We start from the raw sequence: 27949 nt of genomic DNA, 5'->3' as shown, positions 1-27949 counted from the left end.
TTCAACGCCGGAGCCACTCCATTTATATCTATAACAAGAAACCCAGCTTTCCCAGCTGGAGATATGTATCAGATCTTCAAGAGATGGCAACAGCAAGGAATACAATATGTGTATCAGCTCATAAACGAACAGGGGCGCTTGATGCCCGTCAAGGAACTGCAAGACAAATACTCTCTAACAAATATAGATCCGTTTCATTATCAACAATTGAAACATTACATTGACAGCTTAAAATGGCAGAATTTGGCTGAAGATGTACAAAAAGAACTGGCCGAAGCTTATTCCTTGTCTGCCCAACAAAAGGTTCCCTTATCGGTATACCATAGACACATTCGGGATACCGCAGCAGAACTGCCTTATGAAAGGCTAGCTAAGGCCTGGTCAGATGAACTAGGGGAGACCTTATCAACAGACGTCTTCAAAACTCATGTACGAAACTTGAAGAAATCAACAGGCTTTGTGTGGTGCTGGGAACTACAATATAAGTTTGCAGTCCGAATGCATATAGCCCCCAGACGGGCATTTCACATGGGACTGTCCCCGGCAGGAGAGTGCCCTAAATGCAATCAAGTTGGGGCCACGCTGGGACATATGTTCTGGACATGCCCACACATAAAAAAATTTTGGAGACAACTACTAACAAACATATCACAGATGTGGGGCACTTGCTGGCTCCTGGATTACAAATTACTGTTCGGCCATGTTAAAATCGTGGCCCCAAAACCCAAAGGACTTAAAGAATTTACAAACAGAGCGGTCATTACAGCCAAAAAGGTGATTCTGCTGGAGTGGATGACGCCAAAGGCTCCAACTTTACAACAATGGAGAACCCAGATGATAATGTTAATGGATTGGAGAGGATCGATGTGGTCCACTTAGACAATAAAAGAGGACAACAGTTTGAGCGGAGATGGGCACCATTCTGGCAAACACTAACGCCAGCAGCACGGGGTTATTTGTTGAATCTATAATAATCTATAATAATCTATAATAAAAACTTATAAGAATCTAAACAAATGGTACAGAGGGAGGACAGAGTAATATTGTGTAAGTAGTCTCGGAGGGGAGGGAGGGATAGGGAGGGACCGGGGGGGAAGGGGGGGATGGAGGGGAAAAAGGGGGGGGGGGGGAAAAAAGAAAATGTATGGAACAGGATGATTATTGTATAGACAGTTGGAAGATTTGTAGTCATTGCAATGATGTACAGTTGAAGCAGTGGATGTACTAAGTTGATGCGTTACAATATGTTGTGTTCCAGAATAAAAAAGATTTAAACATAATACTTTTGTTAAATTTTCTTGAATATTTACTGCTGGAGATATGCGTACAGAGCGCCTCTCCATTCTCTGCCACTCCTCTGCCGAGTAACTCACCCCTAATTCTTTCTCCCACAGCACCCTGTGCTTGTGGCTAACACACAGGTTATCTCGCAAGTGCCCAGAAATCAAAGTGATAAGGCCTCGTGTCCCTTGTTCCCGAACACAGAGTTCTTCTAGAAAAGTCACATCACCAAATAAATAGGCACGTCTGCCTTGTGAATGGCCAATTTTGACATTTTTGCAATAATGGTCATGCACTAATTTTCCCATTAACGTGTGAGTGAGCATCTACTGATACCTATTTTGTAGATAGTATGGGCTCACGCGCTAATCCTGCGATAATTAGTTAGCATGCGGCAATGCCCATGCACTAACCAAGTAGCATAGCCACGCCCACTCTTTGCCCCTAACCCCCCCCCCCCCAGTTCTATTAAATAAATTTTATTTTTTAGCGTGTGGGTAGCATATGCACATGCAAAACTTATCACAGGAAGCCTGAGTGTACCCCGTGGTAGGCCATTTTAAGGAGCCTTAAGCAAGTTTTAATGCTTACCGCAGCTTAGTAAAAAGGTCCATCTATGTTCCATCTCCACTCATACCTCATGCTGTCTATGAATATGTTTGAATATGTATTGTCTTCACATTTAAGTAGCATACTATGCCATTCTATGTATTGTGATTTGAATAGTTTTATTGCTGTAATTGTTTGTTGCCTATGATCAATTTGTTTTTGCTGTACACCGCCTTGGGGGAATTTCTTCAAACAAGGCATTAATAATAAATCCTTATAAATAAACAAACAAACAAAGACAAATGAATAAATAAATAAAGTACATCTTGTCCCCAGCACTGTTTATATTATATCCCTGGGAATGTGTATGTACTGGCACACCGTGTGTCTAGTTTTTGCACATGTACATCCGTGCATGGTTTTGTAAGAGCCTGTTTCTGTGTGTAAAACAAACTTTACATGTAACCTGATCAAATTAGTCCCATATAAAGCCAAAATAAAGTTTAATATCTAAAAGTTCAATGTCTCATTGTATGTTTTTACAGGGGTGTTCTAGGAAGGTTGATTTTGGTATAATCATAATTGTTTGGTTTAATTATCAAAATTTTGGGGAAAGACCTAGGCATGTGAAAGATAACTGGGGAGGGGGGAGAGGGGGCACAGGGTATTTGTGGTGGGCATTATAGTCAGTAAGAAGCCTGCATTGCCCAGATATGAACCAGGGGCAACCATACTTATGGGATTATTTCATTATAGAAGGCCTTGTTTTTCAGTAACAAATGCAGTTTTACCACATCTGTACGCTTACCAACATATAGCAGAAACCTGAAAACCCAAAAGTTCTCAGGTCTTACTCCTAATTCTCCTTTTATTTTCTGCTCTTCTGTTTTTACATATTTTTAAAGTGTTCCTGCAGTCCAGTCTTTAGGTGTCTGTGCATCCGTGAGGCAGGTTAAGAGCTTGGAGGTGGCTCAGACTTTCTGACAGTTTTTGCCTTGTGCTGTTTCCTTTTGAAGGGGGCCTGTATTAATCATCTCCTGAGCTGTCCTTTGACTCCATTTCTGCCCCTTTATCTGTTCAGTAGAGAGGAAGGACAGGCAGTGCAGACAGCCAGCACTTCCTTAGTTTTCTTCCCTTTGTAGCACCAATTCCTTTATGGTCCATGGATCAGTGATCATGGATCCGTAAATTGCCTGCCACAATCTTGTTCTCCAGGATCGTGCCAGTGGGAATGTCTATGTGCTCACCATGGTTAGCAATGATGATGACTGTGCCCTGTGAGAGGAAAGCAGTGGGAGCTACATCAAGTCAAGTTTACCAGAGAGGTCCATGGTATAAGGGCTGTCTACACCAGGCCTGGTTTTATTCTCCGTGCCTTGGTGCATGCTGGGACTTGTAGCTCTGATCGGGCCTAAAAGTCAAGGGGCAACTAATCAGTGGTTTAGCTAAAAATGAATGGGCTCTAGGCAGAAAAATTAATATAGGCCCCTTATAACACAATCTCTCCCACGGATATAGGGATGGGGGAAGGGGAAGAGAGACGGGGAAACCCCTTCCGAGCTCCAGTAAACAAACACATTTCAGACCTATGTAGAAAACATATCATAGTAATAAAAATAGAAACTGAAATACAAGATATCAGAGATACACATTTCCCAATGATAACATATTACAATTAATGCATTCAGAAAAATATGTTTTTCTCCCTTTGTTGACCGAGCATTACTTTGGTCCCAGTGTCTCTTTTGTGCTTTTCTATTTTTTTTTTCTTAACTGTCTTTCCAGGGTCTCCTGTCCTTTTGGCATTTCTTCTCTCCTTTCCTCTTTGTCCCTTATCCATCCTGTCTACCAGCTCATCTCTATGTTTGTTCTGCCCCCATATTCATGGAGGCAGGGTGCTTCTTGTTTATATGTGTCCTGTGCTCTTTAAGTAGGATAGGACTACAAAGTGATATAATTGTAGATCTCTTGTGATAGGCTCTTCCTGAGCATCTGTCCCTGCTCCCTAGGCCTTGGGGGACTTTTCATATTGGTTGGCCTCTTGTCCCTATGTACCTGAGCTGTAGACCGCCCCTTCTCTTTTCATGTTGGGGTTAAGAATGTGTCTATGGCACGGTTTTCTAAGGACTGTAAGCTAACTGCTGTACATGTTCCATACTCCTCCTTCAAATGACCAGGTTTTTACCAGTTTTAAAGTATTGACAGCATTCACTCCCAGCACAGAGCTGGATTTCTCCTTGCCCCTCCATGCATGCTAGAGGAAGGAGGCTAGTTGAGAGCAAACTCACAATCTGCAGGACAGAGACTCTTGTGCACCACTACAGAACTGTAAGTTATTTTCCTTTGTTTGAATTGCATTAAAGAAGATTTGGTTCAAGAGTTCTGAGTCTTCACAGTGATGTTCCATACTCTGGTTAACTGCTTGATAAGCTCCTGAGTACAGAGAGCCTATCAGGAAATAGAGCAGAACAGTGTTTCTGTCCCTATTCTCCTCCTGTGTCCAGCATTGCCTCTCTGCGTCCCTGTTCCTATACTCCCTCCAATACCAGCATCTCTTTTCTAGGTTTCTTTTCCTCCCCATGTCCCAGGTGTAGCATCTTTCCTCCTCCCTTCCCCCAATCCTGAATCTAGTCCCCCCTATGGGCTTGGCATTTCTCTTTAGTCCCTCCCCACAGTCCACTTCCAGCTGACCCTACAAGGGCCTATCTTCTGCTGCATCTCACCAACAAGAAGCTACATCAGAGGAGGTAGGATGTGGCAGAAGAAAGACCCTGATAGGGCTGCCAGAGGCAGCCTGTTTTCATTGCTGCCACTGTCAGTGTATGTTTGGAGGACCGTGGGGACTCTAGAGAGTGATATTGAACCCACGGGGAGGAGGGGAGAAAGAAAGAAAGATAAAAAGATACTGGAGAGAGGAAAGGAGAAAGAGAGAGAGAGAAATGCTGGATAGTGGGCATGGTTCGATAGTTGGCGGCCCCTACCAATGGGTGGCCCTGGGTTTGCTCAAGGCATACGCTCTGCAACTAATAAAGAAATGTCAGTCTGTCTTGCAATGTAGAGAGGCAACTGGATTCTGCAAGCAGACACCTAACCAACTGGCTTGAACAGACAGAGGTTCCTGCTGTTGCGGTTAAACCCGTAGGTGTAGTTGGGGTAGGGGAGGGAGTGATGCCCAATCAAATGCTCCAGATGCTGGTGCAGAACTGGCTTCTCTCCTCTCACTGCTAATATGGCCTTGTTATTCCCTGCCTTCCCCCCCCCCCCCCCAAAAAAAAAAAAAAGAGGGTTAACCCCTAGGAGATAAGAGCAGAAGAGGAAAGAATAGATATCATGATCAGAGCCCTAATACCCCTTAATTATTTCCCTTCTTTCTGCCTTAGGACACACCATCTTTGGTCCATGAAGGGACAGAATATAGAGCCATCGTGTGGTCAGTTATGAACAGAAGGCTGCCTCTGTGCAGCATGAATTTATTTTGGTTCATATTTTCTATACCTTTTTGGGAGGGTGAGCCAGGTACTTTAACTTTCCTTCTATTTCTTTGTGCCTCCAGCACAATTGGAACCACAATTGGATCTGGCTCTGTAAGCCCTGGTGATTGTTATTCTTGGTTTATATGCTTCCTCGATCCTCCCCTAAATATACGCACCAGAGCTCCGTCCAGAGTACTGCATTCACGGGTCCTTAACTCAGCCACTAGGTGTCGCTATTGCACGACAGCTGCTTTTCCATCTCCCCCCCCCCCCCCCCCCCATCTTTCAAGAGTTGTAAATACCACTTTCCCAGCTACAGCTGACCAAGGGAGTGGAACACTCAACTTGTAGATCAAAGTGGTTTGGTACTTTTCTTGAAGTTGCTTTTATACCTAAGTACTTGGGATCCATTGGGGGTACCATTGTCCTGAATCCTGCCCCCTAACTTCTCCAGTCAGTAAAGTTTTAGTGTGGGTGTTTTGCAAGGTTAGGGTTCCAGCAAAAACTACTAATCACAAAACAATAAAACTTAAAAATCAAATAAATTCATAGGAGTTGATATTCAAAGCGACATGGCCTAGCATTGAATATCCGGGAATAATGCTAGCAGCGGCTATAAAAACTCTCCCCACTGCTGGCTGAAAATTACCTCATACTATATCCAAGGAATACCAGCTTCACAGGACACCAGCTGGTGGACGATTAATGTGTGACACAGTTTAACTTCATCCCATCCTGGCATTTCAAAGTCACTCCACTGAGACCTCCTCTGTTGAACCTGTTCCCCCGCCCTCTCCCACAATTCACCATTTTCAATTCCTGCCCGTCCCTAGCTGCTCACCTTCAGGATGACATCCTTCCCAAAGGTCACATCACCTGACACAGTCAGATGATCCAGTTCCAGCAGGTTAGGAATGTTCTGGAAGCGGCAAAGGAAATCTTGCACCTGCAGGACAGACAGATGGACAATGAATACCTTATAGGCTGATTCAGTAACATGCAATTGGGTTTGGCTGTTTGTGCGTTAGCACAGATTTTGTCTCCACTAAAACTGCTTCCGACATGGGAAGGGTTTTACTGCACACACAAAATAATCTGCTCTAAACAGGAAGTAGAGAGGTGAGCTCATTTTAGCACACTTTCGTTACTTGCAATGCAGCATTCCTCCATTCCTCTGAGCATGTCCTCCTCTCTCCAGTTTGTTCACCCACTAATCCTCCCACTAATAGTGCCGATTTTCATATGGAGGAGCATCCCAAGCTGGAATCACACCCTGTGGGACACGCTCTCTAGCAGCCCCCCCCCCCACCAGGGGCGTAGCCAGACACCCATTTTGGGTGGGCCTGGGCACAAGATGGGTGGGCAGAAGAACCCCACCCCATCCCATCCCATCCTATCCCATAGGTGAGTTGGTCTCTCCTCTCGCCTGCATGCCATATGGTCTCTCAAATATCCCCCCTTTCCTGCACACCTTTTAAATTTCAGATTTTCACCGGCAGTGAGGAGCAACTAATACACACTACTCATGTAGGCCCCACATCCTTCCCACTGATGCAGCTTCCTGTTTCCGCATAGGCGGGAATACGTCAGAAGGAAGGCTGTGGGGCCGGTGTAAGCAGTATGTATCAGTCGCTGCTTCCTGCAAGTGAAGATCTGCTATTTATAAGGTATGCAGGAGGGACAGTTGTTGGGAGTTTTGAGCTTGGGAACTTCTGCTGGCCACATCATAGCTGTGCTGCTACTGGTGGGCCTGAGCTCAAAGTGGGTGAGCCTGGGCCCACCCATGGCTACGCCACTGCCCCCCACAATTGTTCCACGGCTATGTTTGTATCCGTCTCTATTGTTCCCTGTGCAGCTTTACCACCTGCACAGCTCTCAGGATGGCTAGCAGGCACATTTTCGAAAGAGAAGGACGCCCATCTTTCGACACAAATCGGAAGGTGGGCGTCCTTCTCACAGGATCGCCCAAATCGGTATAATTGAAAGCCGATTTTGGGCGTCCCCAACTGCTTTCCATTGCAGGGATGGCCAAAGTTCATGGGGGCGTGTCGGAGGCGCAGCAAAGGCGGGACTTGGGCGTGCCTAACACATGGACATCCTCGACCCATAATGGAAAAAAAAAAGGGCGTCCCTGACGAGCACTTGGACGACTTTACCTGGTCCTGTTTTTCTTTTGACCAAGGCACAAAAGGTGCCCGAACTGACGAACTGACCAGATGACCACCGAAGAGAATCGGGGATGACCTCCCCTTACTCCCCCAGTGGTCACTAACCACCTCCCACCCTCAAAAAATATCTTAAAAACTCTTTTGTGCCAGCCTCAAATGTCATATTTGGGTCCATCACAGCAGTATGCAGGTCCCTGGAGCAGTTTTAGTGGGTGCAGTGCACTTCAGGCAGGCGGACCCAGGCCCATCCCCCCCTACCTGTTACACTTGTGGTGGTAAATGTGAGCTCTCCAAAACCCACCAGAAACCCACTGTACCCACATCTAGGTGCTCCCCTTCACCCATAAGGGCTATGGTAGTGGTGTACAGTTGGTGGTAGTGGGCTTTGGGGGGGCTCAGCACACAAGGTAAGGGAGCTATGTACCTGAGAGCAATTTATGAAGTCCACTGCAGTGCCCCCTAGGGTGCCTGGTTGGTGTCCTGGCATGCGAGGGGGACCAGTGCACCACGAATGCTGGCTCCTCCCACAACTAAAGGGCTTGCATTTGTTCGTTTCTGAGATGGGCGTCCTTGGTTTCTATTATCGTCAAAAATCAGAAACGACCAAGTCTAGGGACGACCATCTCTAAGGACGACCTAAATTTCAGGATTTGGGCGTCCCCGACTGTATTATCGAAACGAAAGATGGACGTCCATCTTGTTTCGATAATACGGGTTTCCCCGCCCCTCCATCGGGACGTTTTGCGAGGACGTCCTCAGCAAAACTTGGGCATCCCTTTTGATTATGCCCCTCTATGTCACCATAATCCTGTTACTTCAGCCTCCTAACTGGACATGTCAAGATCTTTATGGAACAAAGCACGAAGAGTGATACCTCCACTCCCCCCCCCGCTCCCGCGCTCCTGTTAATGCAAGTCCAAATGCAGGATGTGTGTGATGCTTGACCCCTGCATAAACAGTCTTCTCCTGTCTACCAGTGGTTTAACTAGCCATGCAACAATAAGGGTACAAAGCAGTGAACTGGAACCAGGCTAGCACTGGCGCACCTTGGTGAAGCTGGCACCTAGTTTTATCAGGGGTACTGTCTGGAACTCGCGGAACTTGTTCATAGTCAAGCAGCCATCCTGCAGGCTGTATAGGTTGGACATCACCAGCAGGAGGTCGGAGGTTGTCTTGACTGGCAGAAAGCGTCTCCGAGGAACGTTGACACCTAGTGCATTTGGGAAGCACTTGATGGCGGCTCCTACAGCTGTCTCCAGTTGCAAAATATTCTCACCCCCATCAAGTGTCTGAAGACAGCAACAAGAAGAATGTTTATTAGTCAAGGAGGTAGAGGACTGGGACTATAATTTTATTGTCTATATCATCTGCCTCTTGCTCTTCACCCTCTCATCTTTGGGTTGGCTGCCGTCTTCCCATTCATATCACCCTATCTTGTCCACCTGTATATCATCTGACCTACCCCCATCTTAGGATTGGCCAAAGTCTTCACCTCCAAATCATGACCCCATCTTCTTACCTTTGGGTTGGACATGGTCTCCATATCTATATCATCCACACCCGTTTTGTCTTTAAGATGGCCATAGTCTTCACATCCATGTCATCCACCTCCTACCCTCTCACCTTTGGGTTGGCCACAATCTTCACTTCCATATTATCACCCTACCTTCTTATCTTTGCATTGGCCATGGTCTCCATACCTATATCATCCACACCCATTTCATCTTTAGGTTGGCCATAGCTTTCATTCCATATCATCCACCTCCCACCCTCTCGCTTTTGGGTTGGTCGTGGTTTCCACATCCATATCATCTCCCCCACCCTCTCACCTTTGGATTGACTATGATGTCCATATCCATATCTTCTCCCTTGTCCTGCAGTCTCTTGATGGCCTCCAGAGACACCCATAGATTATTGGTGTTGAAGATTTTGAATTTGGAAACAGAGGTGAACTCATCTATGTGTTCCTGTGGCACTTGGGCAATTTCCAGGAGTTTCAAGCTCCCCTCATGCTGTATCAGGGTCCCACCCTGCAAGGACAAGGGTAACAATATGCATACAGTCCATGAAAATCCATTTCCTGAGTTTAATACATACCCCTAGTATATTAGAAATAGACAAACGGGGGAATGGCTGGATATGAGGAAGGAGGTGATATGATGATGTGCTGGGGTGTGCAGAAGGGATGGAATATTCTGCACAAGTATCATCTCAAGGTATTCTGGGAATTGTAGTTTTAAGGAAGCGGCTCAGTGACTGCTAGTAGAGCAGAACTTGAATATTGAGGAAATAAAAAAGGTAGGAAAAGTTCACAATATTTAATGAATTAATTAACTTCAGGAAAGAAAAGCTACTCTCTAGAAACACATAAACTTTGCTTTATCAAACTGCTTTATCTCTGCTGGGATATTTGAACACAGTTAGCATACATGATTCTTTTAATATCTACTCATTGTCTTATGTGAACAATATATTTGTTCTCTTTCCAGAGCTGGGAGCCTTAGATGATACTCTTCAGAATGCAAATCATCGTATAGTTACTGTAGATAACTGGACAAAAGCTAATTCTCTTAAACTTAACACACAAAAAAAACACATTACTTTGGTTTGGTAATCAGCAGCAAATCTTGATGTTATTTTGCCTTCAGGAGCTGTACTTAAATTTGAACAAAAATCTAAAGTGTTAGGAATGATTCCAAGTTAACGTCTGAATATCAAATTAATGAATTAGTTAAGAAGTGTTTTTTTTTTAATTTTACTGTGATTAAGAACTATGAGGTCATCCTTGAGCTCTGCTAGCTTTAGAACTGTTGCACAAGCTATTTCTATCTAATACTGCATCTAGATTATTGTAACTGTTAAGGAAGGTGAATCATTGCATTCTGGCGAGGTTGGATCTACTGGTCCTTTCAGGATTTGGTTCAGACTGGCTGGAAAGCAAGCAATAGGCAGCACCTAACACTGACTGGCTGGAACATAGCTGGATCTGTCCAGCAGTTGGCCCCCAAGAGGGCCCTTGGGTAGAAGGAGGACAGGAAGGTCCACAGGACAGGACAAGATGAGGGTGGACAGGACCGCAGGAACAGAGAACGGCAAAGGCAGAGACACTAGAATGGGCAAGGCTAGGAGCAGAAACAAGCCAGGCTAGAGGGCTGGAACATGCAGGACTGGATGCAGTAATAAGCAGGACTGGAAGACTAGGGCAAATAGGACTGGAAGCAAGAATGAACAGGGCTGGAAGTCCAAAGACTGGAACAACAGGACTGGGTGCAGGGACAAGCTGGAACCAGAGGGCAGTGTTGCCAGGTGGAAAATTTTTTTCCCACCCAATCCAGCACAAAAACCGCCCAAAACCCGCCCAAACTCAAACCCCGCCCCTGACACCCCCACCCCCGCGTCATCGCCCCCGCCCCCGCCGGCCCCGCCTCCCCCGGCACCGGCCCCGCCTCCCCCGTCATCGGCCCCGCCTCCCACGTCACTAACCCCGCCCAAAAACGTCACTAACCCCGCCCCCCGCGGTCGAAAAAGCCGCACAAAAAACCGCCCTGAAGCCCAAAAAACAGCCCAAAAAACCGCAACCCGCCGCGGGCAAAAATTTCCTGTGGCGGGTCGCGGAAAACCGCCCAATTGGGCGGTAAAACCGCCCACCTGGCAACACTGCCAGAGAGGCAATGACCACTACAGTAAGCACAACTCTGGAAGCCTGTTGCCAAAGTACTGGAAACGTATAGAACACTTCCTTATATATCCCCAGCCAGGAAGTGAGGTCATCTGTCAGCACCCCATCTAGGGCTATAAAAGGGAAGTGCAGCAACCAGGAAGTAAAGGCTCACAAGACTCTTAGCATGGTATGCTGCGGGACTTTAGTGGCTTACTGGACCTGGTGAGGGGCGTGGCAGTAAAATCTCTTGTTCTATTACTTTGAAATTAAGAAAGAAGCTTCACCTTTTGCAAAATATCTCTGCTAGGTTAATATTTAATGTAGGTAAATATCATGAAGCTACTTCTCTCTTGAATGATTTGCATTGGCTCAAGATCGATAGTATTCATTTTAAATGTGCATGCTTGGTCTATAAAAGTTTTTATGGATTGAATTCTGAAACAGTGGGTCAGTTGTTAACATTTCCAGGTGGGAAAAGGTTATCTTTAGACTTCCCTACCATGAAGAATATAAATTATAAATCAATTTGGGAGCATGTTTTTGTTTTTCAAGTTGCAAGGATCTGGAATGGTATTCCAATTCAGTTTTGTCAAATGACATCATTTGTTATATTTAGAAAAGCTTTTAAGACTTATTTGTTTTTGAATCAAAGATTGTAAACTTAAGTTGTTTTGATAGCGATCTGCTTTGGTTACTGTTTGAAATTATTTATTTAGCAAATGTTATGATTCAGCTTGGAGAAAAGACGGCTGAGGGGTGATATGATAGAGGTATATAAAATAATGAGTGGAGTGGAAAAGGCAGATATGGAGAGTCTGTTTACGCTTTCCAAAAATACTAGGACAAGGGGGCATGCGATGAAGCTGGAGTGCAGTAAGTTTAAAACAAATAAGATAAAAATTTTCTTTACTCAGCGCATAATTTGACTCTGGAATTCGTTGCCGGAGAATGTGGTTAAGGCGGTTAGCTTAGCAGAGTTTAAGAAAGGTTTGGACGGCTTCCTGAAGGAAAAGGCCATAGAATGTTATTAAATGGATGTAGGGAAAAATCCACTATTCCTGGGACAAGCAGTACAAAATGCTTTGCTCCGTGGATCTTGCCGGGTGATTGTGACCTGGATTGGCCACTGTCGGAGACAGGGTGCTGGGCTAGATGGACCAGTGTGGCAATGCTTATGTCTTATGCTTAATGTAAATTCCTTCTAATGTGAAGTTACCTTAGTATGTTATCTGCCTTGTAGCCTTTTTGGTTAAAAGCAGAATAGAAATTCACTGTTACAATATACAAATACAATACAGTACCACCTAATTCCAGTGAGTGGATCAAGGCAGTTTACAGTTTTAAAAACAAATAGGAAAAAAGACTGCCAAAATTCAAAACAGGAAAGCAGAATCATTTGTCAGAGGACAGAGACACATGACTGAGTGCAAATACAGGCAAATCGGGCAACCAGTCCGGCACACCTAATCCCCACTGAAAGCCAGACTGAAGAAATGAGTTTTTAGAACAGTTTTAATTCACTGAAAAGACTGCTCTGCAGGAATATAGGCGGGCAGGTTATTCTAAAGTTTAGGGGCTAAGTAGTTCAAAGCTGAGTGTCCCATTGATTCAGAATAGCCGGTGGGAGTCTAAAGACCTTTAGCAGGGGTGCAAGGAATTGTTAGGTAATGGGGTAGTCCTATATTGTAGGCCTTGTGAGTTAGGCAAAGAATTTTAAATAAGACTCGATAATGTACTGGAAGCCAGTGTAACAGAACAAACAGAGGCGTTATGTGATTGAATTTCCAGAAATGGCAGGGAAAATGTTCCACCCATTCTGCTCTCTCACCTTGACATCTGCCGGTGTCTTATCTGTCACCTCCATGATAAACTCACAGGGGTGATCCTCTGTTGCAGTAGTAACCAGGTGACCCAGGATGCGCAGGTCCACGGTGGCACCCAGGTTGTCAATGTTTGAGATGAAGATGAAGTGTTTGCCTTGGTTCAGGAATTCCTGCAGCAGGCCTGAGCGGTACAGACTGGCATAAACATCACCATGCCCTGGTGGATACCAGGCCTTTGCATTCTCACCTTCCATGGACAAGCTACGTGCTATTGGCAGCCGGGACTCCCTTCTTATTCTTGGGAACCTACATGAGGGGTAGAGTGGAGGAGGACTCAGTGACTCAAGTGACACATCAACAGGCATCACTGATTTTTTTTCAAACCTCCCCTCCCTTTCTGGGGCTCACCGGCTCTGCGTGAAGGTCTGGACCTGCACTCGTTGATGGGAATATTTTTTGCAGACTTTCTGAGTCTCTTCATCAGTGTAGAAAGAATTCATGAGAAGCAGAGGCACATCACAATCATACTGTTTGTTGAGGTGCTGGGGAAGAGGAGAAATGGTGATTGAGTATGCCCCTTCACCAACCCATGAGCAGAAAGGGGACAGAGCTAAGTTTTCCCTCCAACCATGACTCACTAGAGTTATTGCTTAAATGCACAGACCCTTGTACAAAGCTGTGACTCTCGGTGCCACCTTATTGCCACAGGCATAGTTTAGGGTGGGCATGAGGAGACAGTGCCCTACCCCAAAATGTTGAGAGTGTTAATGCTGAATTACTCCCCCTTCTTCCAATACCAATATGACTTCCTTACCATTTGCCCTGCCTCCCCCCCCCCCCCCAAGTAAGCAGGCAAACTACACCTAAAGATACTATCTACCACTGAAAAGCGGACAGTCCCTTATGCAACCAAGAAGTGTTTCTCTTTGGTATCCTATCATTTCTCTGCCAGGGTACACCTCTGTGCAAGGCATGGCTTGCTTTCTGCAAGACACTATACTCCCCCCAGGCATGGAGCCCCAGTATGCCCCCTCATGCAAAGCATGGTGTCTCTCCTTGATGCCTTCTGCTTCACCCGATTGGTGCCCTAGAACCATAGGCATAATTTAACTGCTTAGTTGGTGGTGTGGGGGGGGGGGGAGGAGTAGGAGTATTAATGTCATACCAGCAGTGGGGAATGGGAGCTGATTCAGCACCAGCAGCCACAGAATTTAGGGGTGTGCCATTCCCCCTATCCCCCCTTCTCTCCCCCCCCCCCCGACTACACCTAAGTCTGGAATGGAACATGCCCTTTTCACATTTCTTTTGATGCCTCACATCCTGTACCAGCTCAAAGCCCTGGGCCGCATCTCACCTCAATCTGTTTCACAGTCAAATCCAGGAAGGTGTTCTCATTGCAAACGCTCATAAGACTCTTGGGGCCCGGAAAGGCCATGCTGGTACCCAGGCCCCCATTCAGCTTCAGAACCACTAGCTGGTTGAGCAGCTCGGAGACATCCTTAGGCAAGGGTGTGGACTGCAGAAGGTCGTATGCCTGGATCTGAAAGATAAATGAGAGATGCCTCCAAAGAGCTTTGCTTGGACACCAGCAGGAGGAAACGTACATTCATGGTGGCACATCACAATTACAGGTTTAAAGTGCCTAGGACTTCTCTCAAGGCACCAGATCTCTTGAATGTTTCAAGTTTATTAAACACATGATATACCATACATCAAATGTACATCTGAGTGGTTTACAAATAAAAAGTATATAAAACAATAAAAGCAAAGAAATTACAATTTCCAAAAAGGACAAGAAAGGCAAACATCTCTGTGCTATAAAAATCCAGGTTCTGAGCCACCCCAAAGCAATCGCTGTACTCACAACTCATTTATTTAGTAAAAAGAGAGGTTTTCAATCCTATCAAACTGTAAGATGGGAGACTATTCCCAAGATGGTGCTGTGAATAGACGCACCTGTGTTTGTTCCTGGAGGCTGCTGTGTTTGTGAGTTTCTCTCGGTGCCTCTGTAGCCTCGTCAACGATGGGGAAGCGGAGGGGGAAGGTAAAGGAATTTCCATCGGTTCCTGTGACCTCCTTGACGATGAAACAAACAACTCTGCAATTTCCCAGGCAGCAACCGGGTCCTCAGGGAACTTCGATCCCCTCTGCAGCTCTCGGCCCTTCGGAGTCGATCGAGAGTGGAAACGGGGCTTCCTCGAGCCCTGTGGAATGAATTGCACCTCCCCAGCCTGGAAGAGAGTTGCTGGCTGTTCAAACAGAGACAGACGCCGAAGTGGCTCACCTGGTCCTGTCTGAGGGTGTGACTGCAGCAACGGAGATAGATTCTCAACTTCGGGAAACATTACTACAACAGGCTTCAAAGGTATTGCCTCAAGCTATTGTTTCCAAGTTAGCTCGTGCTGATAGTCTATCTCAATCTCCTCCTGTGGCTAGTGGAGTGATTAGACCAGCAATTGTGACGCTGGAGTCACTATAGGACATGGTTTACAATATCCAAACCTCTATGCAAACTACTTTAAAGCAGAATTCTTCTGATATTGAAGTTCTTTCTGAGGCTGCCCTGCTTCAAGCACAAGTGACTGCACAGCAAACCCAGAAATTGGAACATGTGGATATCAAAATTCAAGAAATGGGATCTATAGAAACAGCTTTGGTTAAAGACAATAATTTCCTACATAAACGACTTGAATACCTCGAAAATCAGACTAAAAGACTTAACCTTAGGTTTCTTAATTTTCCCAAATCGCCGTTAATCTATCCTTTGGAGATGGTTAAAAAATATTTGGTGGACATCCTGGGAATGGACAAGGACTCACTCCCTCCCATTACACGGGCTTATTACATCGGGAGTACTGGAGTGGTGGTAGGAAACCCCTCCCCGTAATAGGGGAGGGAATGAATCTTACCTCATTCCTAGAAAGCTCATTAGAAATAGTTACTCAGAGATTAACTCTGCTTGCCACTTTCGCGTTGGAGCCTGATAGGAATGCCGTACTACGGCTTTCGTTTTTGGGCTCAAAGGGCCGTATCTTTCCAGATCTCTCACGGCCTACACAGATGAGACGAAGGGCCTTTTTGGAACTTCGCCCCAGGGTGGTGGCATTGGGAGCAAATTTTGTTTTGCGATTTCCTTGTTTTTGTAATGTGATGCTTGAGGGTAAACATTTTCAGTTTGTAGATCCAAAACAGTTGAAAGAGTTTATTGATGCAAGAGTTGATGTGAATATAGTAAACCTTCCCTAATTTAGCAGGCTGGGGTCTGAACCAGAGGAAGCATCTATTGATTATTAATTATTGTATTTTTTTTTTTATTTCCTTAATCTTGGAATCAAATTTCTTTAACTTGTGGACAAATGGGCTGTAAAGATATATACTTATCATTTTTGTTTCCTAATGTTAAATAATGCCGAATGCATATTCACTTTAAGTGGTGATACAGTGGGGGAAATAAGTATTTGATCCCTTGCTGATTTTGTAAGTTTGCCCACTGACAAAGACATGAGCAGCCCATAATTGAAGGGTAGGTTATTGGTAACAGTGAGAGATAGCACATCACAAATTAAATCCGGAAAATCACATTGTGGAAAGTATATGAATTTATTTGCATTCTGCAGAGGGAAATAAGTATTTAATCCCTCTGGCAAACAAGACCTAATACTTGGTGGCAAAACCCTTGTTGGCAAGCACAGCGGTCAGACGTCTTCTGTAGTTGATGATGAGGTTTGCACACATGTCAGGAGGAATTTTGGTCCACTCCTCTTTGCAGATCATCTCTAAATCATTAAGAGTTCTGGGCTGTCGCTTGGCAACTCGCAGCTTCAGCTCCCTCCATAAGTTTTCAATGGGATTAAGGTCTGGTGACTGGCTAGGCCACTCCATGACCCTAATGTGCTTCTTCCTGAGCCACTCCTTTGTTGCCTTGGCTGTATGTTTTGGGTCATTGTCGTGCTGGAAGACCCAGCCACGACCCATTTTTAAGGCCCTGGCGGAGGGAAGGAGGTTGTCACTCAGAATTGTACGGTACATGGCCCCATCCATTCTCCCATTGATGCGGTGAAGTAGTCCTGTGCCCTTAGCAGAGAAACACCCCCAAAACATAACATTTCCACCTCCATGCTTGACAGTGGGGACGGTGTTCTTTGGGTCATAGGCAGCATTTCTCTTCCTCCAAACACGGCGAGTTGAGTTCATGCCAAAGAGCTCAATTTTTGTCTCATCTGACCACAGCACCTTCTCCCAATCACTCTCGGCATCATCCAGGTGTTCACTGGCAAACTTCAGACGGGCCGTCACATGTGCCTTCCGGAGCAGGGGGACCTTGCGGGCACTGCAGGATTGCAATCCGTTATGTCGTAATGTGTTACCAATGGTTTTCGTGGTGACAGTGGTCCCAGCTGCCTTGAGATCATTGACAAGTTCCCCCCTTGTAGTTGTAGGCTGATTTCTAACCTTCCTCATGATCAAGGATACCCCACGAGGTGAGATTTTGCGTGGAGCCCCAGATCTTTGTCGATTGACAGTCATTTTGTACTTCTTCCATTTTCTTACTATGGCACCAACAGTTGTCTCCTTCTCGCCCAGCGTCTTACTGATGGTTTTGTAGCCCATTCCAGCCTTGTGCAGGTGTATGATCTTGTCCCTGACATCCTTAGACAGCTCCTTGCTCTTGGCCATTTTGTAGAGGTTAGAGTCTGACTGATTCACTGAGTCTGTGGACAGGTGTCTTTCATACAGGTGACCATTGCCGACAGCTGTCTGTCATGCAGGTAACGAGTTGATTTGGAGCATCTACCTGGTCTGTAGGGGCCAGATCTCTTACTGGTTGGTGGGGGATCAAATACTTATTTCCCTCTGCAGAATGCAAATAAATTCATATACTTTCCACAATGTGATTTTCCGGATTTAATTTGTGATGTGCTATCTCTCACTGTTACCAATAACCTACCCTTCAATTATGGGCTGCTCATGTCTTTGTCAGTGGGCAAACTTACAAAATCAGCAAGGGATCAAATACTTATTTCCCCCACTGTATATTGGAAAATTTAAATAAATAATTTAAAAAAAGATAGGCGACTATTCCAGTACATAAAACCACACTACCCACACTACGAACAGTATCTAAAGGTCCAAGCTTGGTCTTTGAGGGCTGCAAACAGGCCAGATCTTCAGTAATATGCATGCACACTTCCTCCACTGTATGCAAATCTCTCTCATGCATATTCATTATTATAAATATCAACTCCTAACAGTTATATTCAATACTTTTTATTCATTATATAACATATATTTTTGACTTCTCCACATATAAGAAAATACCTACATTCATCCTCATTCAAACTGCTTCACATATCAAGACCACTAACTAATATACTGAAACCCTATCTACCAACCTAAGCTCTTCAGTTCTACTAGTCAATATATTCTGTGCACACCGTAATTGCTCAATCCGCTGATTAATCTATTTAGAAACCCGCCTCCTGATGACGCTCAAGTAGCGAAACACAGACTGTGTAGAGTATGGGGTGATCTACAACGGATTGATTACAAACTTGAGTTTGAGACCTGGAGAAGGAGTGTCTCCACCAAGAAGCCTTGCAACAAAAACATTTTGTGATGGCATTACCGTTGGAAAAACAATATAAAAAGTGCTGATTTGTGAAGTTCAAAATATGTGTGATGATGAACTTATCAGTGGAGTCAGGTTGAGTGCTGACTTGTGAAGTAAAGGTTTTCGTGGACAAACCAGTGGATTAATCAGCGGATTGAGCAATTACGGTGTGCACAGAATATATTGACTAGTAGAACTGAAGAGCTTAGGTTGGTAGATAGGGTTTCAGTATATTAGTTAGTGGTCTTGATATGTGAAGCAGTTTGAATGAGGATGAATGTAGGTATTTTCTTATATGTGGAGAAGTCAAAAATATATGTTATATAATGAATAAAAAGTATTGAATATAACTGTTAGGAGTTGATATTTAAATATTGAGTACAGTTATTGAGTAATATATTTAACCCTGGAATAATTAGTGTTTATGCATATTCATTAGGGATATCCTGAAAATCTGGCTTGTTTGTAGCCCTCAAGGCAGTGGCGTAGCCACAGGTGGGCCTGGGTGGGCCAGGGCCCGCCCACTTAGGTCTTAGGCCCACCCAACAGTAGAACACGTTTAGCGGTAGCTGGTGGGGATCCCAAGCTCTGCCAGCTGAAGTCTTCCCCCTGTTGGGAATGAAAACGCTACTCTCCACGATACCAGAATCTGCGCATGCTCAGTTTTCAGTGCATGCCTGCTGCAGACTGCCAAGGTGGCAAGAAGCATTTTCCTACCTGCTGAAATATTTTTTTGGTGGTGATTGGAGGGGGGGGGGGGGGGGGGGGGAGAACACTTGGTACCCACCCACTTCTTGCCTAGGCTACGCCCCTGCCTCAAGGACTGAACTTGGGCAAGCCTGCTCTCAACTGATATGGTGGAACAACCAATAAGTTCAAGTTCAATTTAATTTTGATATACTGCAAAATCATAATAACGTATCTAAGCCAATATATTGGGGAATAATCAAGACAAAAACCAAAACCAAACCAAGAAAATGAATAAGCAAAAAAAAAGTAAAGCACAAAAGGAAAATTATTGCAATTGTATGTGGTGATTGGGTAAAAAGGGGGTAGAAAAGAGCAAAAGGTACAAATCAATTTGAAAGCAAGTCGGGTTTTTGGGAAGGCCTGAATGAAAAAGTATATCTTACAGTTATATTAAAATTTCAGGACTGTGGTTTCAGTCCGGAGGGAAAGGGCATTTCACAGAGCAAGGACTATAATGCAGAAACAGGTATTTTGGAGGGCATCAAGCCAAATATATTTTGCTGGAATGATCTAAATGTTTGGTTGAGGAGTAAGGGATTAATAGACGGGTAGAAACAGCAGTGATCCTGATGATGGGATCTTAGGTTAATAGCTTAAATCAGGGGTTCTCAACCCAGCCAGTCTGTTTTTCAGGAGATCCACAATGAATATGCATGGGATAAATTTGCATGTAGGCAGGGCCGTGCCGATGCGGTAAGTGGGGTAAGCGCCGCAGGGGGGCGCTATCCTCTGGGGGGCGCCGCCGCTGCGTGCTTACCCTGCCCTCCCGCTCCCATGTAGGAACTGCCCGCCCTCTTCTCCCCCCCAAGATCCCGTTCCTTTTTTTTTTCTTTTAAATTTACCTTCCTCCGGCAGCGCAGCGTCAGTGAAGGAGGCGGCGCTCCCAGTCCCAACGTCTCTAGTCTTCCCTTGTTCGCTGCTCACTGCCCCGCCTTCTTCTGACGTCAAGGAGAGAGGGGAATCGCTGCCTTGGAGCCAGGCAGGGGGGGGGGGGGGCGCCAACTGGTAGTCTGCAGGGGGGCGCCAGAGACCCTTGGCACGGCCCTGCATGTAGGGCCTCCAATGTATGCAAATCTATCTTCATGCATATTCATTGTGGATAGCCTGAAAACCAGACTGCCTAGGTGTGCCCTGAAGACTGGGTTAGGAACCCCTGGCTAAAAGGTTACTGTTAAAGCAACGAGTAGCTCATGTCAACATAATTTTCATGCACCAGTGATTAATTTTACTGTTATATTCTGGATCAACTGCAGTCTCTGTAATTCAACTACCTTTAGGCCATTGAAAAGGGCATTGCAGGAGTACAGACTGCTGATATTTGACTGTCCAGTGATAGATGTTTATCGAGAGTGATTCCTAATATTTTTAGTTGTTTTTTGATTTAGTATGTTTGATGATTGATTGTGAAATTTTGGTAGGATGTGGGGTTGTGTGGGCTGAATAGTACCAGGAATTTGGTTTTGTCTCAGTTTAGTTTGAGTTTGAAAGTTGTTGCCCAGTTTTCCATGAGGTCCAGGCCTTTTTAATTTTCTTCTCTATTTCTGTGATACTGTTCTGAAAAGGTATGTAGATGGTGATGTCTGCATATATGAATGGGTGGAAGCCCATGGATTCTAGTTTTTTCCCGAGTGGCGCCATCATTACTTTGAACAGTACTGATGAGATTGGAGATCCCTGTGGTACCCCAGAGATCCATGAGGTTGATATCTGGTTAGACATGTTTATGATGTAGGATCTGGTCCTTAGGAAACCATTGAACCATGCTGCTACTGGTCTGCTGATTCCCATATTGTCGATCAGGGTCATTAGTATTGTGTGATCTACTAGGTTGAACGCACTTGACATATTGAATTGTAATAGTAATATGTTTTGTCCTTGGCATATTAAGCTTCTGAACTTTGTTAATAAGGGTAGTTATGACTGTCGTCTGTAATAAAAAGGATTTTAGAGATTGCTTTTCAACTCTGAGTGACCGGCAGTGCACTCGCTCATTAAAATGATTGTTTAAAATGATTTGGAGGAATGTAGAAGAAGAGACAGCTCTAATTAATTTGGTATGTGAAGGGAGAGGTGGAGCCTGTTTCGAGTTCAGACTGGCCACCTGGCCTGAAAAACATGTGACCACATTCCCACTGTATCACTTGTTTACCAAAACAGAGAAATTCTCAAACATTCTGTAATTTTCCTTAGCTCTGAACATGAGTTCTAAGCCTAATAAAAAAGGGGAGCCTCTTACAGTGAAACCAGAAGCTCATCTGTGGATAGACGCATCGCATAGAACCAGACTCCTAGTCATGAGACTCTGACCGCTGAAAAAGGGGCTACTCTCAGCTGATGTAAAAAGTCTGGATGATGTAAGGACCAGTGATGTAAGGATAGGCATTGTTTATATTATAGTGTATTATTGCTTTTCCTGGTCTAGCATTGCTTGGATGTAGGGACCAGTGATGTAATGATTGTTTATAGGTATTGTTTCTTTTCAGTTATATGGCTTAATAACTGTATATATCTTAATCATTGTGTATTTTAGAACCTCTAATAAAAGTCTCATTTACCTAATATGAATCCAAAAGAATCCACAGTAATTACTGAGTAGTCTGTGTCAGCGAGGCAGGCTGTAAAACCAGGTCAGAACACTGCCTCAGTGCTGTGTTGTTGTCTGAAGCCTGATTGAGAGTTGTGAAGGACTGAAAATTGTGTCAGGTATTCCATTAGTTGTTGTGCTACAAGGCCCTCCATCTTTTTGGTCAATAGCGGTATTGAGGCCACTGGTCTGTAGTTTGTGATGTTGCTGATTTTGCTTTTTGTGTTTTTGGGGATTGGTGTTAGTACTATGTCACCTTTGTCTGTTGGGAATTGTCCTTTTGCAAACATGAATGCATTGTGTTTGGTGAAGTGCTCGATGAACCAGTCCGATGGGTCTTTCTTCATGTAGTTAGGGCATAAGTACATAAGTAATGCCACACTGGGAAAAGACCAAGGGTCCATCAAGCCCAGCATCCTGTCCACGACAGCGGCCAATCCAGGCCAAAGGCACCTGGTGAGCTTCCCAAACGTACAAACATTCTATACATGTTATTGCTAGGGCAGTTGTCTAGCATGCAGTACGCACGTGCAAATTTAATCAATAGTTTCTTTACCGTATTTGGTTCAGGTGATTTAAATGTAGACCAGGATCTGTCTGCCACAGTGTGGATGTCGGTGGTTTCGCAGTCTTGTAGGAAGTCAGTGATGGATGTTCGTGATTGTTTGTTATTTTGTTTTTGAAATAAGTACATAAGTATTGCCATACAGACCAAAGGTTCATCAAACCCAGCATCCTATTTCCAACAGTGGCCAATCCAGGTCACAAGTACCTGGCAAGATCCCAAAACAGTACAATACATTTTATGCTGCTTATTCTAGAAATAAGCAGTTGGTTTTCCCCAGGTCCATTTTAATAATGGTCTATGGCTTTAGGATGCCATCCAAACCTTTTTTAAACTCCGCTAAGCTAACCGCTTTTATTACATTCTCTGGCAACGAATTCCAGTGTTTAATTACACATTGAGTGAAGAAATATTTTCTCTGATTCGTTTTAAATTTACTACTTTGTAGCTTCATTGCGTGCCCCCTAATCCTAGTATTTTTGGAAAGAGTAAACAAACGATTCACATCTACCTGTTTCACTCTACTCATTTTATAGACTATCTTATCTCCCCTCAGCCGTCTTTTCTCCAAGCTGAACAGCCCTAGCCGCTTTAGCCTTTCTTTATAGGGAAGCCGTCCCATCCCCTTTATAATGTTCATTGTCCTTCTCTGTACCTTTTCTAATTCCACTGTATCTTTTTTGAGATGTGGCAACCAGAATTGAACACAATAGTCGAGGTGTGGTCGCACCATGGAGCGATACAAGAGCATTATAACGTCCTCATTTTTGTTTTCCATTCCTTTCCTAATAATACCTAACATTCTATTTGCTTTCCAAGCCACAGCCGCACACTGAGCAGAGGGTTTCAATGTATCATCAACGATGACGCCTAGAACCCTTTCCTGGCCGGTGACTCCTAATGTGGAACCTTGCATTACATAACTATAATTCAGGTTCCTCTTTCCCACATGCATCATCACTTTGCACTTGCTCACATTAAACGTCATCTGCCATTTCGATGCCCAGTCTCATAAAGTCCTCTTGTAATTTTTCACAATCCTCTTGCGATTTAACAACTTTGAATAACTATTGTGCAAACTCATTTGCAGCTGGTGGTGTTTTAGTTGATGTTAATAAGCTTGGGTTATCAGTAGCTTGTTCATCAGTTTGAATAATTTTTTCATACTGGTCTGTTCAAGGTTTGCTGTAGTGTTCTGTTTTAGCATTCTTTGTTTATGTATTTTCTAATGCTATTTAACGTATTTATAAATGATTTGGAAATTGGAACGATGAATGAGATGATTAAATTTGCAGATGACACAAAACTATTCAACGTTGTCCAAACGCATGCAGATTGAGAAATATTGCAGGAAGACCTTAGGAAACTGGAAGACTGGGCATCCAAATAGCAGATGAAATGTAATGTGGACAAATGCAGAGTGATGCACTTTGGGAAGAATAATCTGAACCATAGTTACCTGATGCTAGGGTCCACCTTAGGAGTCAGCACTGAAGAATAAAATCTAGGTGTCACTGTAGACAATATGCTATTCTGCCCAGTGTGTGGCAGTGGCCAAAAAAGCAAACATGATGCTAGAAATAAGACCAAAAATAATATAATGCCTCTGTATCGCTCCATGGTGCAATCTCACCTTGAGTATTGTGTTCAGTTCTGGTCGCCTAAAGAGGTTAGGGCTCTTCAGATTGGAAAAGAGACAGCTGAATGAGGATATGATTGAGGTCTATAAAATCCTGAGTGGTGTAGAGCTGGTGGAGGTAAATCGATTTTTCATATTCAAAAAGTACAAAGATCAGAGGACACTCAATGAAATTGCATGGAAACACTTTTAAAACAAACAGGAGGAAATATTTTTTCAATCAAAGAATAGTCAAGCTCTAGAACTTGCTGCCAGAGGACGTAGTAATGGCAGTTAACGTATCTGGGTTTAAAAAAGGTTTGGACAAGTTCCTGGAGGAAAAGTCCATAGTCTGTTATTGAGATGAAATTGGGGGAAATCACTGCTTGCCCTGGGATTGGTATCATGGAATGGTGTTATTAATTGGGTTTCTGCCAGGTACTTGTGACCTGGATTGTCCAATGCTGGAAGCAGGAAACTGGGTTAGATGGATCATTGGTCTGACCCACTATGGCTATTCTTATGTTCTTATGCATCACAGCACAGAGACCAGATTTCTCCAGGGCACAATATACTCCTGGATTTCTGCCCTTTTTCCTGTAGGGGGTGGGCAGGTCCTTCCAATCCCTGTATAAGTCTTAACCCCAATTCTTCATCCCCTAATGGGACTTACCCTGTCCTCAGGGGGTTGTTGGATCTTCTCCCATTCCAGTGCAGGACCCTTCTTTTGCAGGAAGCGCTGGTAGAGTCTCAGGAATCCATGGATATCTCTCTTCAGGGCCTGGCAAGAGCAGGGAAAAAGGGTGATGAGCACTAGTGTTAAAAACAGCTGGGGCAGGAGAGGGGGGGGGGGGGGGGGTCTTATAAGACAAGGAAAAGCCCGGGGATGACCTAGTAGACATTTTCCACCACCCTTGCTTAAGCTACCCTCACAAAAGAGCTAGACCACTTGTCCCACGTAGAAAAAGCAGAGCCGGTACAAGAGTAGTGAGTACCCTAGGCAAACCTTCAGCTTTATACCACCCTTCCTCAATTAACTTTCAGGCCCCTAGCCTGCAGACCTCCCTGCCCCCACTCCATATTTTGTTAATTATACTCAAAAATCATGATCATCACACAAATAAATACAGGTTAAAGTGTGTGCTGATAATCTGGGAGTTTGAGTGACTGTCAGGACCTATTGTTTTGCTTTGACTGCAAATGCTTTTTGCAGCCCCCGTGAATCTGCCACCTTAGGCGATCTCCTAGTATTGCCTAATGGTTGAGCCAGCTCTGAGAAAAAGACAGAAGACAAGCTGGCACCAAAAATACTACTACTACTTATCATTTCTATAGCGCTACTAGATGTACGCAGCACTGTATACTGAACATGTAAGAGATGGTCCCTGCTCGACAGAGCTTACAATCTAATCAAGACAAATAGGACAAACAAGGGATAAGGGAATTACTTAAGGTGGGAATGATGAAAAGGACATTCGTACTGAACAAGTGAATAGGAGTTAGGAGTTAAAAGCAGCCTCAAAAAGGTGGGCTTTTAGCCTACATATGAAGACAGCCAGAGATGGAGCTTCATGTACTGACTCAGGAAGTCTATTCCAGGCATATGGTGCAGCAAGATAAAAGGAACAGAGTCTGGAGTTGGCAGTGGAGGAGAAGGGTACAGATAAAATAGATTTACCTAATGAATGGAGTTCTCGGGGACGAGTGTAGGGAGAGATAAGAGTGGAGAGGTACTGAGCAGCTGCAGAGCGAATGCACTTGTAAGTCAATAAGAGGAGTTTGAACTGTATGTGGAAACAGATAGGAAGCCAATGAAGTGACTTGAGGAGAGGGCTAATATGAGCATAATAGTTGTGCAGCAGAAGTTTGAATGGATTGAAGGGGAGAGTGAAGGTTTAGTGGGAGTCCTTTGAGCAGGGACCGTCCTTCTTTGTTTATTTTGTACAGCGCTGCTAGAAATGTTAAGTAGTAGTAGTAGTAGACCTGTGAGAAGAAAGATGCAGTCATCTACTACTACTACTATTTAGCATTTCTATAGCGCTACAAGGCATACGCAGCGCTGCACAAACATAGAAGAAAGACAGTCCCTGCTCAAAGAGCTTACAATCTAATAGACAAAAAATAAATAAAGTAAGCAAATCAAATCAATTAATGTGAACGGGAAGGAAGAGAGGAGGGTAGGTGGAGGCGAGTGGTTACAAGTGGTTACGAGTCAAAAGCAATGTTATAGAGGTGGGCTTTCAGTCTAGATTTAAAGGTGGCCAAGGATGGGGCAAGACGTAGGGGCTCAGGAAGTTTATTCCAGGCATAGGGTGCAGCGAGACAGAAGGCGCGAAGTCTGGAGTTGGCAGTAGTGGAGAAGGGAACAGATAAGAAGGATTTATCCATGGAGCGGAGTGCACGGGAAGGGGTGTAGGGAAGGACGAGTGTGGAGAGATACTGGGGAGCAGCAGAGTGAGTACATTTATAGGTTAGTAGAAGAAGTTTGAACAGGATGCGAAAACGGATAGGGAGCCAGTGAAGGGTCTCTAAGCATGAGGTGATAAGAGTGTGGATAAGGGTTTTGGTAGTGTGCTCAGAAAGGAAGGGATGAATTTTAGTGATATTAATCAGCAGGTTTTAGCAGTCTGTTGGATTTGTGCAGAGAAGAGGAGAGGTTGGTTTAGGGGGAAAGATAAGAAGCTCAGTCTTGGCCATATTTAGTTTCAGATGGCAGTGAGACATCCAGGCAGCAATGTCGGACAGGCAGGCTGAGACTTGGGCCTGGATTCTTGCTGAAATTTCTGGTGTGGAGAGGTAGATCTGGGAGTCACCAGCATAAAGGTGATACTGAAAACCAGAGCACCAAGGGAATAAGTATAGATGGAGAAAAGAATAGTTCTCCGAGGACAAGCAGGCTGCTTGTTCTCACGACTGGGTGACGTCCGCGGCAGCCCCCACCAACCGGAAGAAGCTTCGTGGGCGGTCCGCACGCAGGGCACGCCCACCGCGCATTCGCGGCCGTCTTCCCGCCCATGCGCGACCGTTCCCGCCAGTCTTTTCTTTTCCGTGCTGGAGAGAGTCGTGCGTCGCCGCTCTCTCTTAGTCAGCCCCGGAAAACCGTCGCGTTGTCCGCGAATTCGCTTATTTTCTGTTTTTTGTTGCCGCGCACTTCAAACCCTTTTTTTTTTCTTTTCTTTAAAAAAAAAAAAAAAGGAAGAGAACGCGCTGAATTTTTCCCTCGTTTTCTAGCGAGGTCGTCGCGTTGCGGCCTTGTGGCCGCGTGGTCGCTTTATTTTCCGAGGTGTGATTTACCGCCACCATCGACGACTTTAACTTCGCCGACGCGATTTTTCCGTCGATGTCCTCGAAGGTCCCGATTTAAGAAGTGTGGTCGGTGCGGCCGGCCTATCTCGCAGACCGACACCCACGCTTGGTGCCTCCAGTGCCTCGGGCCGGAGCACAATATCAAGTCATGTTCTTTGTGTCTTGGTCTCCAGAAACGGACTCAGGTTGCGAGGCAAGTTCTTCGGGACCGTCTTTTTGGAACTTGCGCCGGCCCCTCGACGTCGACCTCGACGGCATCGGTATTGACGGCCAGTTCTTCGGTACCGGTATCGGTGTCCGCGAAATCGGCACCGATGGCATCGACCCCAGGAGTACAGGTCCCGTCGGCCCGCCGGTCCTCCGGTGACGGTAGGGGTGAGAGGCCGCGTGGGCAATTGGCCCCGGTCACTCCCTCTGCTCATGGCCCTCAGGACCGAACCCTGTCCGACCCGGCCCCTCGAGACCGAGGGGGATCGACCTCCTCCTCCTCCTCCGTTCCACCTGGCACCGATGACGGGCACCGCAAAAAACAGAAGAAGCACCGTCATCGGTCCCCATCG

General features: G+C 45.0%; 1 protein-coding gene across 2 annotated transcripts in view; it reads right to left on the bottom strand.

Moving 5' to 3' along the window:
• Positions 1-1765: 1765 nt before the first annotated feature.
• The window catches only part of LOC115480842 (UTP--glucose-1-phosphate uridylyltransferase-like), a 37350-nt gene continuing 11166 nt past the window's right edge, over positions 1766-27949 (bottom strand). For both annotated transcript variants that reach the window (XM_030219776.1, XM_030219777.1), the window contains 8 exons: positions 24757-24864; positions 14310-14495; positions 13364-13497; positions 12961-13261; positions 9301-9501; positions 8518-8760; positions 6145-6249; positions 1766-3105 (listed from right to left, as the gene is read on the bottom strand). In XM_030219776.1, the coding sequence (XP_030075636.1) occupies positions 2998-3105; positions 6145-6249; positions 8518-8760; positions 9301-9501; positions 12961-13261; positions 13364-13497; positions 14310-14495; positions 24757-24864 (1386 nt within the window). In that variant the 3' untranslated portion in view covers positions 1766-2997. The remainder of the gene's footprint in view (positions 3106-6144; positions 6250-8517; positions 8761-9300; positions 9502-12960; positions 13262-13363; positions 13498-14309; positions 14496-24756; positions 24865-27949) is intronic.

Source organism: Microcaecilia unicolor, chromosome 11 (genome assembly GCF_901765095.1).
Source record: "Microcaecilia unicolor chromosome 11, aMicUni1.1, whole genome shotgun sequence".
NCBI classification, from domain to species: Eukaryota; Metazoa; Chordata; class Amphibia; order Gymnophiona; family Siphonopidae; genus Microcaecilia; species Microcaecilia unicolor.
The sequence above is the reverse complement of the archived record's forward strand: the minus strand, read 5'-3'. Positions and strand labels throughout refer to the sequence as shown.